An 18,916-nucleotide genomic window follows, 5' to 3' on the forward strand; every position below is an offset into this window, starting at 1 on the left:
GTTCCACCGGTGCCTGGTCCGGCACCGGTCAGCGGCTCCACTCCGGAGCCAGAGCAGTCCGCTCCACCGGTGCCTGATCCAGCTCCGGTCAGCTGCTCCACTCCGGAGCCAGAGCAGTTCGCTCCACCGGTGCCCAGTCCAGCTCCGGTCAGCGGCTCCAGTCCAGAGCCTGAGCAGCCCGCTCCACCGTCGTCTGGTCCAGCTCGGGTCAGCGGCTCCAGTCCAGACCCAGACGTCAGCCCCTCTCCAGGTTCGGGGTCTCCCACACCAGGGTCCAGACAGGGCCTGGAGTATCGTGGGAGGAAGGAGAGGGAAAACAGCGCGCTGAGGTCCAGACCAGACCAGGGGCGCAACATGGAGACGGAGAATAAGAGGTCGTCACGCCCGGAGCCGAATCCGCCTCCGAGGCGGAATGCCCACCCGGCCCCTACCCTGTTAGGTGAAGGTTGTGCGGTCGGAGTCCGCACCTTTGGGGGGGGGGTACTGTCACGCCCTGACTCAGGGGACTCTTATATGTTGAGTCAGGGTGTGTATATTCTATGTTGTGTATATTCTATGTGTGTTATCTAGTATGTGTATATCTATGTTGGCCGGTGTGGTTCCCAATCAGAGGCAGCTGTCGCTCGTTGTCTCTGATTGGGGATCATACTTAGGCAGCCTATTGGCACTAGGTAGTTGTGGGATCTTGTTCCGTGTAAGGTTTGTTGTGTGTCTACCTTAGGACTTCACGTTTCGTTTCGTTTGTTGTTTTGTCGGTTGTTTATTCGTTGTCAATAAACATGTATGCATATCACGCTGCGCCTTGGTCTGACCTGTCCTTGAACGAACGTGACAATCTCACTGTTCAAATAAACCTACCATTAAAATTATAGACTGATCATGTCTTTGTCAGTGGGCAAACGTACAAAATCAGCAGGGGATCAAATACTTTTTTCCCTCACTGTAAGTCGCTTTGGATAAGAGCGTCTGCTAAATGATGTAAATGTAATGAGTAGGTGTGTCCAAACTTTTGACTGGTACTGTATATATATATATATTTATAACATTTTACAATTGCTAGCAAGCTAATTAATTGATCCTGCATCATGAAATACCTTATTGGTGTAAATAAGTTAATAACTGTCCACATTGTTAGTGACACATTAATTCAGTAGAAGTGGCCCCATGCGTGAATCAAACCCTCAACCCTGGTGTTTCTAGCACTCTCTAACCCACTCATCCATCGGAACCACGTGTTTCTGTGTCATATATTTTACTCATATCTGTTTTTTTGTCTGCAGGCGGTGCATTGGTGGACATCGGTGAGGCCATGAGGCAGATGGCCGACGTGAAGGACTCTCTGGACATCAGCGTCAAACAAAACTTTATCGACCCACTCCAGAACTTACAGGACAAAGACCTCAAGGAAATCACGGTCAGTGGTATATTAGATTTCAGTTGTATTCCATTAGCTTTCAGAACTCAATGGTTGCATCACCAATGGTACCCTATTCCCTTTATAGTGCACTACTTTAGACCAGGGCCCATATGGGATGTGCATAAAAGTTGTATACTTGCAATGTTATTCACAAAGGTGATTTCACAATATGTTTAATTTGTATTAGTCATTTTAAATGTTTCATAACGGTTTTGAGTAAGACCGTCCTCAATTCTTCCTGGGAAGAGCCTCTGTACTCCCCCATAATGCCCCTTTTCAACCATCTCTCCTGATTGTTTTGTGTGCAGCATCACCTGAAGAAGCTGGAGGGGAGGCGGTTAGACTTTGACTATAAGAAGAAGCGTCATGGTAAGGTGCCTGACGAGGAGATCCGCCAGGCGGTGGAGAAGTTTGAGGAGAGCAAAGAGCTGGCCGAGAGGAGCATGTTCAACTTCCTGGAGAACGATGTGAGTGAATAGTAGAGGGATACACTACCTGTGGTAACGGTTCTCTCGCTCTTTCTCTCTGAAAAAGAGTGCCACCATGTGGTGGTCTCCGATAGAGGTGCCGGTTTCGATTATAGGTGCAACTGTCCCAGCGCCCCGGTTAGAGGACGTAAATGACCAGTAGGAGGCTTTATTTCCATACACCAAACAGACACACACACAGTAAAGAGGAATAGAATCGGTGAAGGGGGTTTTGTGTTCAGTGACGGACTAACACGCGATTGGGAAGTCCAGGGTGGAGGCTTGTCCTTGTAGGAAGGGTCCAGTGGTGAGTTGTGTTGAGGTGGTGCAGAGTTCTTCTGACCTGTTGTCTCTCTGCACCCCTGTGTCCAACTAAAGAACAGGCAGGAATAAGTCTGTTACCTCACCAGATAGGGCCTGTGATTGGCAGACCAGGTCAGCTGACTGCGTTCCCTGGCAACCTGGTCCCTAACACAGAGGTGTGAAGTGGCCTCTGCTATTGGACAAAGGAGTCAGGTTGAGGCGGGGGATGGTAGCCTCTGCTGCAGCTGAAAAGTCACAGAGTTTGTCTCTATGTCCTAGCCAGAGAGAGGGTTCAGTGAGGGTTTAAGGATTACAATTATAGGGTTTTGTACACACTTTCTGTCTCTCTCTGTCTGTGGCACTCGCTGTAGCTCTGAGGCCTAAACACCCTGGTAGCAGAATCAATCAAGCAATGTGGTGCCAGGACAACAACCTCTCCCTCAACGTCAGTAACACAAAGGAGCTGATCGTGGACTACAGGAAACAGAGGGCCGAGCACACCCCCATTCACATCGATGGGGCTTTAGTGGCGCAGGTCGAGAGCTTCAAGTTCCTCAGTGTCCTTATCACTAAGGAGCTATAATGGTCCAAACACACCACGACAACGCCTCTGCCCCCTCAGGAGGCTGAAAAGATTTGGCATCCTCAAAAAGTTATACAGCTGCACCATTGAGAGCATCTTGACTCGCTGCATCACCACTTCACCACTTGGTATGGCAACAGCTTGGCATCCAACCGCAAGGTACTACAGAGGGTAGTGTGGACGGCCCAGTACATCACTGGGGCCAAGCTCCCTGCAATCCAGGACCTCTATACTAGGCGATGTCAGAGGAAGGCCCAACATTTTTTCAAAGACTCCAACCACCCAAGTCATAGGCGATTCTCTCTGCTACCGCATGGCAAGTGGAACCGATGCACCAAGTCTGGAACCAACAGGACCCTGAACAGCTTCTACCTCCAAGCCATAAGACTGCTAAATAGTTAGTTAAATAGTTAACCAAATAGCATTGACCCTTTTTGCACTCACTTTTTTTGACTCATCACATACGCTGCTGCTACTGTTTACTATCTGTCACTTTATTCCTAGTTATATGTAAATATCTACCTCAATTACCTCGTATCCCTGCACATCGACTCGGTACTTGTATCCCTTGTATACAGCCAAGTTATTACCTCATACCCCTGCACATCAACTCAGTACCAGTGGCGGCTCCTGAAAAAATTCTCAGGAGGGGCAATTTTTCTGATGATTTAGGTGACCTACACACATTTTAAAAAAGATATGTCCAGCAACAACATGAAGACAGGGGCAGCATATAAGTCAATACCAGAAGCATTTATTGACTGATCTGGGGAGATGGATTCCAGTTTCTGTGACAGATTATAAATAATCTCTGATGCCTTTGTTATATTAGCTTTTGGTTGAATGTACTGTCGTAGTAAATATATAATGTTATAGCTTGGTCTGACTAAAATCTTGTGCATGACCCATTTTGTGTTGGGCGTTTGTTTTCAATCAATGCTGTTCCTATCCTATAACAATGGACAAAAGAGTCCTATCTTGTCAGCCTTGTCAGCAGGTGGCCAAGGACAACACCCACGCCATAGGTCTCTCAGTTCTTCCAACTCACGAGTTCTTGCTCTGAGGACACACACACACACACACACACACACACACACACACACACACACACATCATCACTGATAACACACACACACACACACATCATCACTGTTAAACACACACACACACACACACAAAAATCCCCTCTCTTTAGGCTGAACATTTGAAGACAGAGAACCCGACTCAGAGCCAATGCAACAGTGGAGGGGACCTCGCCCAACTCATCAGGACCAATCAGAAGATCAGAACTACTAGATTCAACCTACATCATTTATTGTATAAAATGTCTGCACACAATGTTTTCGGGGCTCTCTTCAGATAGCTCCCTAAGAGTTTGACGAACGGGTCCGTGCACGCGATTCCAGATATCTTTACCTCTGAATAAACTGCCTTTATTATACCATATCCACCCTGTCCAAAGTCTCTACTTGGTCTCAGTTCTCCAGTAAACTTGTGATTATCAACAGTACACAACGGTAACAAACAATTGGGGGAACTCACGGGGCAGATAGTAAGGTCGCAGTGACACAGAAAGCAGTTCAATGTCGGGGGTACAGAGTCGCTCTCTTACCAGGATCGCGGTCCGCTCTGACCAGGGTGAAGCCGGCCGGCTCCACTTCTCTGTCCGGGACTCTGTCATCCAGCCAAGTCTCCCAGCTGTATTGGATTCCGCTGCCAGCAGCGTTTTCATTATTTAGTCCGTTCGTAGCGGGTATGTACACGATCAACAAGATCAGTCCAAAACCCACCACTGGAAATCCATGGTTGGCAGAATGTTTGTAAACTAAGTCTACAAATTAAAAACATAAAATAACGCCACACTGCAGGTCGCAACAGAGACGCTGCTAGCCGCTATTTTCTTAGTTACGTTCATGGTTACGTCACGTATGACGAAAGCGCGTAAGTGCAAGCCCACAGACACCCATAGAGAATGTATTGAAAGCTTTGAAATTTGAAAAAAATAGATTTTACATGACAGGCTATGAGAGACTTCTGGGCGATTTTCAACCTGACTGAAATCGCCCCAAAAACGGGCGGGCCATTTGAAGCACGACTTTAGCCTGATTTGACATTTAGTGGCAGTCAGATCAGATTAGAACACTGATAACTACTGTTGCCGTGATATAATTGATTAGAAAAAAATCCCTTCCTTTTCCCGTTTGGCAGTGCGTCGCCCATATCGCCCTATTGAACAGGCCGTCCCTGCTCAGTACTGGTACCCCTTGTATACAGCCAAGTTATTACCTCATACCCCTGCACATCAACTCAGTACTGGCACCACTTGTATATAGCCAAGTTATTACCTCATACCCCTGCACATCAACTCAGTACTGGCACCACTTGTATATAGCCAAGTTATTACCTCATACCCCTGCACATCAACTCAGTACTGGCACCACTTGTATATAGCCAAGTTATCGTTACTCATTGTGTATCTATTAATACTTTTATTATTACGTGTTTTACCTTTTTATAATTTTTCTATGTTCTTTCTCTCTGCATTGTTAGGAAGGGCCCGTAAGTAAGCATTTCACTGTTAGTCCACACCTGTTGTTTACCAAGCATGTAACAAATACAATTTGATTTGAATCAATCAATCAGTCAGTCAATCAATCAATCAATCTCTCAACCAAATGTATTTGTATATCCCGTATTTACAACAACAGTTGTCACAAAGTACAGCACTTTACAGTACAATCGCAATGTCAATCTTACCAAGAAATAGTTTGCTAAATTTTCTTCATCCAAGATAAAAAGAGCTTGATAAGATCGATAATATTCTTGTTCTGTGTTTCGTAGGTGGAGCAGGTGAGTCAGCTGTCAGCGTTGGTTGAAGCGGCGTTAGACTACCACCGCCAGTCCTTGGAGATCCTAGAAGATCTCAACACCCAACTACAGACCAGGCAACTAACTAACTACAGCTATCACACTCCACAGTCCCTAAACAGCCTGTCCCTCATCTCCTTCTCTTCATCTGTACTGATGTGAAAGAACTGGACATGTGAAAGCTACTCCCTAGTGAGCATCCACCATTTTGCTTTCACCTTTTCAGTTTTCAATTCAGTCATTCTGGTTCAAGTTGAAATTCACTGCCTGAATTCAAAAATCGTCCTCAGTTCACATTCTAATTGCACTAAATTGAAAACCAAATTGAAGGAAAGCCAACCAATTGAATGAAAACCAACCAGTTGAAGGAAACAGGACAAGGACAGGAGGAAACCACTTTAGACTATGCAGCCAGTGATGTACACATGTTGCCGGGCCAAAGTGAATAACATCATAATGCCTCTCACAGGATATCCTCAGCCAGAAGTCGACCGAAGAGAGAGATTAAACAAAAGTCCATCATGAGCAGCATTGAGACCATAGACAACACTCAGCACAATGGACTATCATATAGCTCCTCACACAAGTCCTCAGGTACAGTGTGTGTGTGTGTGTGTGTGTGTGTGTGTGTGTACCAATTCTGCTCACATTAGTTTTGATCAACCCCATCCGTTTGTCCATGTTATCCTTTCACCCATTGTTTTTTTCCCCAAATCATGTCATGTTATATTTTTCTATGGTTCTTTCCAGACAACCAGATCAACCACACAGTAAATGGAAATGGGAAAAGTAGGTATACTTGGACTGATCACATCAAACAGGTGTCGCACCCATACACTTAATCATAGTAGTCTCATGAATGGCTTATTCTGACTCTCTAGAGATAATCTGTCAAAACTCTTGTGAAGTCTGGCTCCATCAATGTAACTTTCATAAAAGCTGTTTTTCTGCCCTCTTGTGGTTAGAGAGTACAAACCTCCATGACAATTAAACAAAACATGCTAAGAGTGCTCTGGGTTAAACCATTAGTGGGGAAAATGCCAAACTGACCCAGGATCAGCGTCTAAGGTCAACTTCACACTACACCGCTAAGAGCAGTAGAAATTGTGATTCTCAATAGCACACTGAAAGAATCACATCTGTAATAGGTTTAAAAGATGACGATAAAAGCTTTTATCCACTCAGATTAAAGTTTGTGTCAGTCAGTTTATTATTCATTAATCAGATATTGGTTGCCGTTTCAACCATGGCAGGTGTCATCATGCCATGTGTAGGGTAGGGTTGCAAAATTCACGTAAATTTCAACAACAACAAAAATCCAGAAACCCCGGTTTGGAAGATTCCTGGAATCAGGATTGAAAAAGCAGTACATCCGGGGTAGCTTCTTTGGGGATTTCTGTAAAACCTGGGAATTTTAGGAAAGTTACAGGCATTGTGTTTGTTGGTGCTTGTCTCAGCTTCCATCTCCATGTTTCTCCATCCATCTCTCACCCAGCTGATCCCTTCACCACCGTCCCCCTATCCTGGCCAGAGAGTCCCACTTTCAACGGCCACCGTGAGTAACACACACACACACACACACACACACACACACACACACACACACACACACACACACACACACACACACACACACACACACACACACACACACACACACACACACACACACACACACACACACACACTCCCTCTCATACTGTCACTATCACACCCATCTCTGTTTGTCTTAATGTGTTGGATTTGTTTTGCTCCACCAACCCACATCAGATCCTTATCAGAGGAAAATACACTCCTGGGAACATGCTAGTGTCTGACAGTTCTCTGTTATTCTCCCTCTCCTCTTACCCCCATCCCCCCTCTCCCCTTCTCCTCCCTCCTCCCTCCCCTCTCCCCCCTCTCACCCCTTCCCCTACCCTCCCTCTCCCCCTCTCCTCCCTCCCTTCCTCCCTCACCTCCCTCTCCCCCCTCCTCCTCCCTCCCTTCCCCTCCCCCTCCCTCACTCCTTCCCCCCCTCCCTCACCCCTTCTCCTTCCTCCCTCACCCCTTCTCCTCCCTCCCTGCCTCCCCCCTCCCCCCTCTCCTCCCTCCCTCCCAACATCCCTCACCCCTCCCTCCCTCCCTCACACCTTCTCCTCTCTCCCTCCCTCCCACCCTCACCCCCTCTCCTCCCTCCCTTACCCCTTCTCCTCCCTCCCTCACCCCTTCTCCTTCCCCCTCTCCCTCCCTCATCCCTTCTCCTCCCCCCTCTCCCTCCCTCACCCCTTCTCCTTCCCCCTCTCCCTCCCTCACCCCTTCTCCTCCCCCCTCTCCCTCCCTCACCCCTTCTCCTTCCCCCTCTCCCTCCCTCACCCCTTCTCCTCCCCCCTCTCCCTCCCTCACCCCTTCTCCTCCCCCCTCTCCCCTCTCACCCCTTCTCCTTCCCCCTCTCCCTCCCTCATCCCTTCTCCTCCCCCCTCTCCCTCCCTCACCCCTTCTCCTTCCCCCTCTCCCTCCCTCACCCCTTCTCCTTCCCCCTCTCCCTCCCTCATCCCTTCTCCTCCCCCCTCTCCCTCCCTCACACCTTCTCCTTCCCCCTCTCCCTCCCTCACCCCTTCTCCTCCCCCCTCTCCCTCCCTCACCCCTTCTCCTTCCCCCTCTCCCTCCCTCACCCCTTCTCCTCCCCCCTCTCCCTCCCTCACCCCTTCTCCTCCCCCCTCTCCCCTCTCACCCCTTCTCCTTCCCCCTCTCCCTCCCTCATCCCTTCTCCTCCCCCCTCTCCCTCCCTCACCCCTTCTCCTCCCCCCTCTCCCCTCTCACCCCTTCTCCTTCCCCCTCTCCCTCCCTCATCCCTTCTCCTCCCCCCTCTCCCTCCCTCACCCCTTCTCCTCCCCCCTCTCCCTCCCTCACCCCTTCTCCTCCCCCCTCTCCCTCCCTCACCCCTTCTCCTTCCCCCTCTCCCTCCCTCACCCCTTCTCCTCCCCCCTCTCCCCTCTCACCCCTTCTCCTCCCCCCTCTCCCTCCCTCACCCCTTCTCCTCCCTCCCTCCAGAGTTGGAGGTGCTGGACCAGCCGTGTGCCAGGGCCCTGTATGACTTTGAGCCGGAGAATGATGGCGAGCTGGGCTTCAAGGAGGGTGACATCATCATCCTCACCAACCAGATAGATGACAACTGGTACGAAGGCATGATAAACGGAGACTCTGGCTTCTTCCCAATCAACTATGTGGAGGTTATCGTACCCCTGCCCCAGTGAGACAGGACCGGACAGGACACCACCCAACCAGGGACCAACCTCCAGAGCACAAACCTCCTCACAGCCCCCCCTAGTCCCTAGTCCCTATGTACCTGTGGAGATTTGAGAGGATTTTGCTGTTTTGATCTGGGAGCTATTTCCATATAGATTGCACCTGTCGAATCTGCTCAGATCACAAGGTTCTAGGGGTCGATTTGGGATTAGGCCACAGTGTTCATTTCATCAGACTCCAATCCCCACCCTCAAGCCTCCAGTCATCAGCCCCCAGTCCCTACCCTTACACCCTCAGCCTTAGAAAGTCAGTACTGAATCTGAAATCGACCCTATACCCTAGACACTTTTGTAGATCTGAAAAGATTGGACAGGTATAAGCAATGAAGTGGACATTCTAACCAGTCTATCAGAAGGCAGGGTGAAGCAAATGTAATATTGTTAATACCAATCCAATAGGAGTGTATAGGGGTTAGAGGGTATAAGGGTTTATTTGGGATTTCAGCACAACTCTCAGCAACAACAACTCTTAGCACAAACCTACGTCTAATTTATTGTCAAATCTACATCTAATCGCTAGTCCCCAGACCACAACCCTCCAATACCCCAGCACCCACACAGCACTTAGCCTCCAGCCCCGCCCCCAGCCCCCCGCCCCCAGCCCCCTAACCACAAACTCGATGAAATCGTCATATGAAATTGATCACAACACAGTTCATCAACGTCCTCCTCAGATGACGACGCCTTGCTTTTCACCACGGACATTCAATAAGTGTTCCTCTTTTCTCTTTGTCTTTTAATATTTATTTTCTACAATGTTCTTTTCATGGTTTGTGAAATGTGAAAATCAGGGTTCCTCCCCCAAACAGACAAGACAACTAAAAGAATCACCTGAAAATCGCTGTGTATGGGAAACCACTTTTGGGTTGAAATATTTTGTGGTTGTAAACTGAAGAAAAGTCATGCCAGGTTATCAAAGATGATGTTTTCTCATCATCCGCCACCATGAGAAAACAAAATGGAGTCTCCTGGAAAAATCCCCATTGCTACTGTACGTCTCCGTTTGGTTTTCCTGTGTAACTCTTCTTCAAGTGTTGATGTTGAGTTAGGATTGGTCTTTTTGTTCCTTTTCTCTGCTGTTATCTGTAGGGCCAGGAGTTATGCCTGACCATGTTACCTGACCAAGACAAACTCTGGTCCCTAGTTATAGGTTATTATAGGCTATAACGTGTCCAGAGTTGTTCCTGTTGTCTGTCTCTCTGTACCTCCCTCTGCCTGCCCGCCCGCCTGCCTGTTGTGCTCTTAAGTGTTACCCCAAACACATATTTTTAAACTGTAAGGAACTGATTTTACAACTCTGAATGTCCTTCTCTCTCTGTGTTTACATGGTCTGGTCTTTCGGTGACGTAAAGACTCCTCTAAGGACTGTACCACTGTTCTGTGTCAGACAGGGGTGAATGCCTTGACCCACATTGTCTGTATTGCACTGAAGCTTTAGACTCGGAACGCGCACCTACGGACAAGCACATACTGTATGTTTTCTAGCTTTCTCCTCGAGCATTGCACTTTCTATATCCTTCACAATGAGAAGAAATACCTATATCATATCAGTACCGTCTGTAAAGTTATCGCTATGGTGAATATATAGAGTGATATGGACCACGATATGTACTGTATGTGATGAAACAGTTTGTGCGCCATGTAACGTTAGACCACCATTGTAGATTGTCTCAAAATTATAGACATTAAAGGCACACTCTGTCACCTTTCTTTCCCCGGTGGTAGCACCACAAAGTACTTACACACAAACCAAACTAAAATTGTTTGATTCACATCAATCAAGCTCTTCTTTTTCTTTGTAATTTGCACTTGCAAAGACTCTCAACCCTCCAAAACAAACAAGTGTTATCTAAGGCCGCACAGGTGACCAGAAATAGAAGCAATGAAGTGTGCCTTTAATGAGATATGCCTGGCTAGTATCATGTCTGAAGTCTGATAACCCTGGGCTTATTTAGGAAGTGCAGCATTGCTCTGACCTGACCTTCTAAGTAACACATCTCTACATCCTGATGGTTGGTTTTAAACTGACAATAGCCCCTCTCTCTCTCTCTCTCTGCTGAGAATGACATTTATCAGAGCCCTAAAAGAAGTATTATGTACTGTGTATATATAGCTCTGGAGTTTATATGTTCACCATTCAACGGAATGAATAACTCCAGAATGATTGAACAACAACGCCATATCTGAATCATCATCATGTATGGTCATTTTTATTTTATTTAAAAAGCCACATTCCCTCTACCCAAAAGTCTGGATTGGGTATTTCTACCAAAATACACTTAAACATTCTCAATCGTCTTCTTTCGCTAAGTATAACCCTTTCTGGACCAACTACACTAACTAAACAAGAAGGGGAAATATAGGACCATGTCCAAAGGTGTCTAAAGGGAATACTCTGTGTTGATATTGCTAGTGAAAATGGAAAAACCCTGTTTGCATGGTTTCTTTTAAAAAGACTGTAGCCATGGATTTGATTGTGAGAGAGAAAAAAACGCTAGATATTTTGTAGGAGGCAGCATAAGAAATGGAAAAACCTTCAATTTGGAAGAGGATTGTTCTAAAGCTCAACCCTTCTGTTCTGTAATAGCCTTCTGCTTTCTTAAGGTGTCTGTCTGATGGTCGACAGTGTGTGTGTGTGTGTGTGTGTGTGTGTCCGTCCCATTTGGGACAAAGCCACTGTGTCATGATTGAGATGACACTTTCCCAACACTATAGCTGAACTAAATGTCCATCTCCACTGTTAGCTCTCTCTCTGCTTTACTTAACCAGCTCTGAAACCACTCTGTTCAGTATCACTTCACCACAAAGTTAGTCAATGGACACTGGCTGTTCATACTTAATGACGTCCTTTTTCGTCTTTTATTTTTTGTTGTAACATAATCTATACAAAAAGGTGTTTTATGGATGTTATAAATGAATATATTAATATGTACTGTATATTGCGTAAATAAATGAAAAGTAAATACTGAGCCATCTTTGATGTAATTGCCTCTTGATATTGTTTTAGAAATTGTTTAAAAACATTTAACGTTTGCCTTTTTAGTTTTTCTTTGTTCCTACCATACACAGCATAGCTACAGTATGTATCTATACACTCACCTTAGCAGGTTGGGATCAGTTCCATTCAAACGACCAACCCAGTGAATGAAAAACTTTTTAAAAACACTCTAAAAAATCCTAGGCCGTCATTGTAAATAAGAATTTGTTCTTAACTGACTTGCCTAGTTAAATAAAGTTAAACAAACAAACAAAAAAGCATCGAAAGTGATGGACAATGAATTCCTTTCCTGAATAGACTTGAGTGGAAATGGAATTGACTCCAGCCCTTCCATAGCTTTCAATTGAAATATACAAAATATATAAATAGCCCTCATAACAGAGGGCTCAGAGCCCTGCTACGATGTTAAATGTTCCACATAAAGAACAATTGACAAGCATACAACTGACCTGGTACAGTACAACATTGGTGGAAAATGTACATTTTCATCCTTTTAGTGGATTTCAGATTTTAAGACTCACCAAGTATATCATGTCTATAGACCAGTGATTCCCAAATGGCAGGTGAGGGCTGAATTATTTTGGGTTGTGGCTGGAACGAGTTCTATTTCTTCTAGCTTTATAGTCAATCATTTTGAGTCAGTAAAAATGAGTCACTATTCCTAAAGGTTTTGGTGGGTCATAAATGCTTGAGAACCACAGTTCTAAACAGCACAGTGCTGAGGGAAGCTTGATCAAATGTTCGCTCATATCCACACCTCAGGCACTCAGGTACTCTGTTTGGTGTATTTTCTCTATTTTCTTGGGAAACAACATTACCAGTGATGAGTACCACATTATCATCTGTATGGACTTTCAAATACAGTGTAGCAAAAGTCATTCCCTAGTAGTTGTCATGGAATAATGCCAAAGCACTATACAGCATTTCCGTTCGTTCAATCATATCCAGACCTCGGTACTGCGTAACTTGGATTCCCAGCCCTCCCCCTTGCTCTTCAGAACCTGTGTCTCTGCTCTCTGGAGCTCCTGGTTGTTGGGAAGCTGCAGCCCTGTCTCTATCCCAGCCTCAGGCTCCTTATTAAATGGGGGACAGTTCCCCGCACAGGTCCAGTCAGGCCGGTGGTCGACTACCAGATCCAAGGTCGGTAGCAACGTCGTACTGGTGACGTCCCTAAGCCCGAGAGACGACGTCAGTGAGGGGCTGTCGGGAGCGAAAGTCTCAAAGGTTTCGTAACCCCCTTTCTCTACCCCATAATTACCCCATGATCCGCCCTCCTTGAGCCTCACTGAGAGTTTGATCTTCTTCCATCCTAGATGATTAAGCTCCAGAAGGTTGAGGAGGATGCAGAAAACCCCCACGCAGAACATGAAGAGGAGGAAGATGGTTTTCTCCGTGGGCCGTGACACGTAGCAGTCCACGGGCTGCGTGCAGGGTGCGGCCTTGCACAAAAAGTGGACGGGCACGCAGAAGCCGAAGAGAAACCATTGAGCCATGACAAAGCCCACCTCCAGCAGCGCCCGGAAACACACATGGAACACATAGTACTTGGAAAGGACGCCTCTGGTTCCCCCTCCACCTCCAGGACCCCCTGGCGCATCATAGTGGCTATTCCTGTAGACGCGAGCCCTGGCCTGGGTTAGAGACACGGCGGTGGTGGCTGTGGTGGCTGTAGTGGTGGCAGCTCCCTTTAGGAGGCTATGACTCTGGGCAGTGATTCCCTCCAAGACATTGGCCAAGCTGTGACCTAAGTGCCGGTGCGAACGAATGGAGCAGCTATCCGAGTCGCAGCTCCGGTTGAATGCCTCTCGACCTCCATCCTTCCCCCCGTCTCGAGGCAAGTCCCTTGGGTTAACCCCCTGGCCCAGCCCCCCGTGTCCCTGCGGCAGCTTCGACAGATTATGCCACGTATATATGATAAAACAGAGAGATGGAGTCGAGACACTGATGATGTGGAAGACCCAGAAGCGCGGCTGTGAGATGGGGGCGAAGGCGTCATAGCAGACAGTGGCACAGCCCGGCTGCAGGGTGTTGCACACAAACATCTCCTGCTCGTCGGCGTACACGTCCTCAATCGCCACGGCAATGATGAGGAGGCGAAAGATCACCATGACGGTGAGCCAGAGGCGTCCAATCATGGTGGAGTGCTGGTGGACGGCGTCCAGGAGACGTTTGAGGAGCGTCCACTCCGTCATGATGGCTGCCGATGGCTGTCTTCCTCTCTGAAAGACAAGATGGCTCCAATACTGTCTCAGTCTGGGCGGTACCAGTCCAAGACACCTCCACCCCTGGATTCAATGTGGGCAGCTTCTAGAGATCCACACTAGTCCTGGATAGCTTGCCTGGAACACAGCGGTCTAGGAACACAGCGGTCTAGGAACACAGCGGTCTAGGAACAAAGCGGTCTAGGAACAAAGCGGTCTAGGAACACAGCGGTCTAGGAACACAGCGGTCTAGGAACACAGCGGTCTAGGAACACAGCGGTCTAGGAACACAGCGGTCTCATCCACACCTCCATGCTCTTCCTTGGTTTTAGAACAGATATAGCCCTGGATCTGCTCTTCCACTGGATGCACTGACATACAGCACTCTGACTGCTGGTGTCCTGCTGCCTCGGGGAAGAAGGACGAGCTGCCTGGTGTAGCCTACAGCGGCATGTAAAGCGCCTTGAGCACTGGAAAAGCGTTATACAAATCCAATCAATTATAGTGTAGGCAGATCCAGTTCTCCTCTCTGTCAGTCCTGGATGTACAGGGAACAGGTGCTGTAGATCCACTGAAGCCCTGGATAGCTTGCCTGGAACACACAGCGGTCAAAGAAGGGCAACACCTCCCCTCATCCAGCCTCATTTGTTGTAGATGTAATATAGCCCTGGATCCTTTCTTCCCCTGGCTGTACTGGCAACTCCAACACTCCTCTGGGTCCACTCCAACCCTGGCTCTCTTAGGAGGAAATACCTGAGGACTGTCACTCTGAGCTGGGGTTAATGGTACACCAGCCGTCCTGTAGTACAAGATTCTTAGGATATCCACTGGTTGTAGATCCACTGGAGTCCTGACTCCTCTGTAGATAGACAGGCAGGCACTCTCCTGTCTCCTGGCCCTGTCTCTGAACCAGAGAAGTGGCGTCATCTCTGCAAGTGAGCCATCCCATCCCGGGACTTCTTCAAAGATAAGGAACGGTTCTAAACACACACACACACACACACACACACACAAATTCATGGACGCACACACAAAAACAGTCTCACACACACACACATTCATAGACGGACACAAAGACACACACATGCATTTGCACACACACACACACCCTAGCCAGCTGGACGAACAGCCACTTGACACGACTCCCATGGTATGCCCTCTCCCTCTCTCTCTTGTCTTCAGGGTTCCATTTTAAACCCCCTTCTAAGAGACTCTTCCTACTTTAGAGAGCTCACTGATAGTGCTGGCTGATATACATTCTTTATAGATTACTCTGCAGCCTGAAGATACAGCAATGAGCAATGAGCTTGTCCATTAATGGACATTAACTTATAAATGTTACCCTGATTCAGAATCCAAACATAGGTATTTTATAAATGTTACCCTGATTCAGAATCCAAACATAGGTATTTTATAAATGTTACCCTGATTCAGAATCCAAACAGAGGTATTTTATAAATGTTACCCTGATTCAGAATCCAAACATAGGTATTTTATAAATGTTACCCTGATTCAGAATCCAAACAGAGGTATTTTATAAATGTTACCCTGATTCAGAATCCAAACAGAGGTATTTTATAAATGTTACCCTGATTCAGAATCCAAACAGAGGTATTTTATAAATGTTACCCTGATTCAGAATCCAAACATAGGTATTTTATAAATGTTAACCTGATTCAGAATCCAAACAGAGGTATTTTATAAATGTTACCCTGATTCAGAATCCAAACATAGGTATTTTATAAATGTTACCCTGATTCAGAATCCAAACATAGGTATTTTATAAATGTTACCCTGATTCAGAATCCAAACAGAAGTATTTTATAAATGTTACCCTGATTCAGAATCCAAACAGAGGTATTTTATAAATGTTACCCTGATTCAGAATCCAAACAGAGGTATTTTATAAATGTTACCCTGATTCAGAATCCAAACAGAGGTATTTTATAAATGTTACCCTGATTCAGAATCCAAACAGAGGTATTTTATAAATGTTACCCTGATGCAGAATCCAAACAGAGGTATTTTATAAATGTTACCCTGATTCAGAATCCAAACAGAGGTATTTTATAAATGTTACCCTGATTCAGAATCCAAACAGAGGTATTTTATAAATGTTACCCTGATTCAGAATCCAAACAGAGGTATTTTATAAATGTTACCCTGATTCAGAATCCAAACAGAGGTATTTTATAAATGTTACCCTGATTCAGAATCCAAACAGAGGTATTTTATAAATGTTACCCTGATTCAGAATCCAAACAGAGGTATTTTATAAATGTTACCCTGATTCAGAATCCAAACAGAGGTATTTTATAAATGTTACCCTGATTCAGAATCCAAACAGAGGTATTTTATAAATGTTACCCTGATGCAGAATCCAAACAGAGGTATTTTATAAATGTTACCCTGATTCAGAATCCAAACAGAGGTATTTTATAAATGTTACCCTGATTCAGAATCCAAACAGAGGTATTATTCATTATCACAGACTGAAAAGTTTAAAAGCATTTTGACACTTTTGACTTGAAGAAAGCACTAACTTGATTTCTTGGAACCTTGAATACTGTTGGTTTATTTGGTTGAATATGCAAATTGTTTATTACATTTGTGTATTCATGTTTAGGATATCAACTTTATTTAAATAGATTATGAATGACTATAAAACGTTTTTCTGTCTCTTAGTAAATGTAACGGTTTTTAACCCTTAGCTTACGAGATGGAACCTTGTATAAAAACCACACTTTCAATGGGAAATTAATGCTTGCTTTAGGATTGCAAAATTCCAGTAACTTTCTCCAAATTCACTGGAGGATTCACTGGAGGATTTCCCGTTATTCTCATCCTTATTCCAAGAATGTTCCAAACAGAATTTCTGGAAAACTTGGGAATTTTGGTAAAGTTACCAGAATTGTGCAACCTTAGCTCGCTTACATTCCACCAAAATAAGGTCAGAAATAGAGAGATTCAGGGTAAAACAACAGACAGTAAAGTCAATCATGTTTTATCTTCTGTCTTCTTGTTGTGACTGCTCCTGTCTGATCACTAGCCAATCCTGGTATCAGTGCTTTAAAAAAGACCCTTGAAAGGTCTGCCACCATCAAATGACAGAGCCCCCCCAGATAAAACACTCACTGAACTGTAAGCTTACTTCAAACAGCCTTGGCTAGCCATGTCTGACTGTCTGTCTGTCTGGGTCTCAGCTCTCTCTATCTGTCTGTCTGTCTGGGTCTCAGCTCTCTCTATCTGTCTGTCTGTCTGGGTCTCAGCTCTGTCTATCTGTCTGTCTGTCCGGGTCTCAGCTCTCTCTATCTGTCTATCTGTATGGGTCTCAGCTCTCTCTATCTGTCTGTCTGTCTGGGTCTCAGCTCTCTCTATCTGTCTGTCTGTCTGTCTGTCTGTCTGGGTCTCAGCTCTCTCTATCTGTCTGTCTGTCAGGGTCTCAGCTCTCTCTATCTGTCTGTCTGTTTGGGTCTCAGCTCTGTCTATCTGTCTGTCTGGGTCTCAGCTCTCTCTATCTGTCTGGGTCTCAGCTCTGTCTATCTGTCTGTCTGTCTGGGTCTCAGCTCTGTCTATATGTCTGTCTGTCTGGGTCTCAGCTCTCTCTATCTGTCTGTCTGTCTGGGTCTCAGCTCTGTCTATCTGTCTGTCTGTCCGGGTCTCAGCTCTCTCTATCTGTCTGTCTGTCTGGGTCTCAGCTCTGTCTATCTGTCTGTCTGTCTGGGTCTCAGCTCTCTCTGTCTGTCTGTACGGTTGTCTGACTGTCTGTCTGTCTGGGTCTCAGCTCTCTCTGTCTGTCTGTACGGTTGTCTGACTGTCTGTCTGTCTGGGTCTCAGCTCTGTCTATCTGTCTGTCTGTCTGGGTCTCAGCTCTCTCTATCTGTCTGTCTGTCTGGGTCTCAGCTCTGTCTATCTGTCTGTCTGTCCGGGTCTCAGCTCTCTCTATCTGTCTGTCTGTCTGGGTCTCAGCTCTGTCTATCTGTCTGTCTGTCTGGGTCTCAGCTCTCTCTGTCTGTCTGTACGGTTGTCTGACTGTCTGTCTGTCTGGGTCTCAGCTCTCTCTGTCTGTCTGTACGGTTGTCTGACTGTCTGTCTGTCTGGGTCTCAGCTCTATCTGTCTGTCTGTACGGTTGTCTGACTGTCTGTCTGTCAATCTGTCTGTCTGCTTGTCTGCCTGTCGATCGTTGGGTCTGTCTGTCCTGGTCCCAGCACTCTGTCACACAATGTCAGCTTAACAGAGGTAAAAATGACCTGAATATAGTGGGTCGCACTCAATCAACAAAACACCCTCCCCACAGAGACCAAGAGGACAGACCAATGCATTCTATATTTACATATTTTATGGTGGTTAGGGCACTTCACGAGAGGAGGGATCCATTGGAGTTAACCCTCTGTGTGCACTCTGTGGAGTGGCCCCTCAAGTCGTCCCCTAGGGGGATTACAGGGGCCACGTCCCCTCCTAGACAAAGGCAGTGAACTCAGGAGCCAGGCAGAGAGATAGAGAGCGAGAGAGAGCAAGAGCGAGAGAGAGAGAGAGAGAGAGAGAGAGAGAGAGAGTGAGAGAGAGAGAGAGAGCGTGAGAGAGAGCGTGAGAGAGAGAGAGCGTGAGAGAGAGAGAGAGAGCGAGAGAGTGCGTGAAAAAGAGAGAGAGAGAGAGCGTGAGAGAGAGAGAGCGTGAGAGAGAGAGAGAGAGCGCGTGAGAGAGAGAGAGAGAGAGAGAGAGAGAGAGAGAGCTAGAGAGAGAGAGAGAGTGGTGATGAGACACAACAACACCACCCTCACCTTAAACCCCTGC

General features: G+C 46.4%; 2 protein-coding genes across 2 annotated transcripts in view; one reads left to right on the forward strand and one right to left on the reverse strand.

Moving 5' to 3' along the window:
- The window catches only part of LOC311124875 (endophilin-A3-like), a 54,313-nt gene extending 44,800 nt beyond the window's left edge, over positions 1 to 9,513 (forward strand). Inside the window, exons 5-11 of the mRNA XM_084198970.1 lie at positions 1,281 to 1,414; positions 1,726 to 1,884; positions 5,612 to 5,715; positions 6,108 to 6,232; positions 6,389 to 6,427; positions 7,134 to 7,193; positions 8,669 to 9,513. Coding sequence (XP_084055096.1) covers positions 1,281 to 1,414; positions 1,726 to 1,884; positions 5,612 to 5,715; positions 6,108 to 6,232; positions 6,389 to 6,427; positions 7,134 to 7,193; positions 8,669 to 8,871 — 824 coding nt within the window. The 3' untranslated portion in view covers positions 8,872 to 9,513. The remainder of the gene's footprint in view (positions 1 to 1,280; positions 1,415 to 1,725; positions 1,885 to 5,611; positions 5,716 to 6,107; positions 6,233 to 6,388; positions 6,428 to 7,133; positions 7,194 to 8,668) is intronic.
- Positions 9,514 to 12,858: 3,345 nt separating this feature from the next.
- LOC311124874 (gap junction delta-2 protein-like) lies at positions 12,859 to 14,112 on the reverse strand (the record flags this gene model as incomplete). Its single annotated transcript, XM_084198969.1, has 1 exon — positions 12,859 to 14,112. One exon carries the CDS (start codon positions 14,110 to 14,112, stop codon positions 12,859 to 12,861), a length of 1,254 nt encoding a protein of 417 aa, XP_084055095.1.
- Between the last annotated feature and the right edge of the window lie 4,804 nt (positions 14,113 to 18,916).

The sequence above is a fragment of the Coregonus lavaretus genome (genome assembly GCF_964263955.1).
Source record: "Coregonus lavaretus genome assembly, contig: HAP1_SCAFFOLD_607, whole genome shotgun sequence".
In the NCBI taxonomy this organism is placed as follows: domain Eukaryota; kingdom Metazoa; phylum Chordata; class Actinopteri; order Salmoniformes; family Salmonidae; genus Coregonus; species Coregonus lavaretus.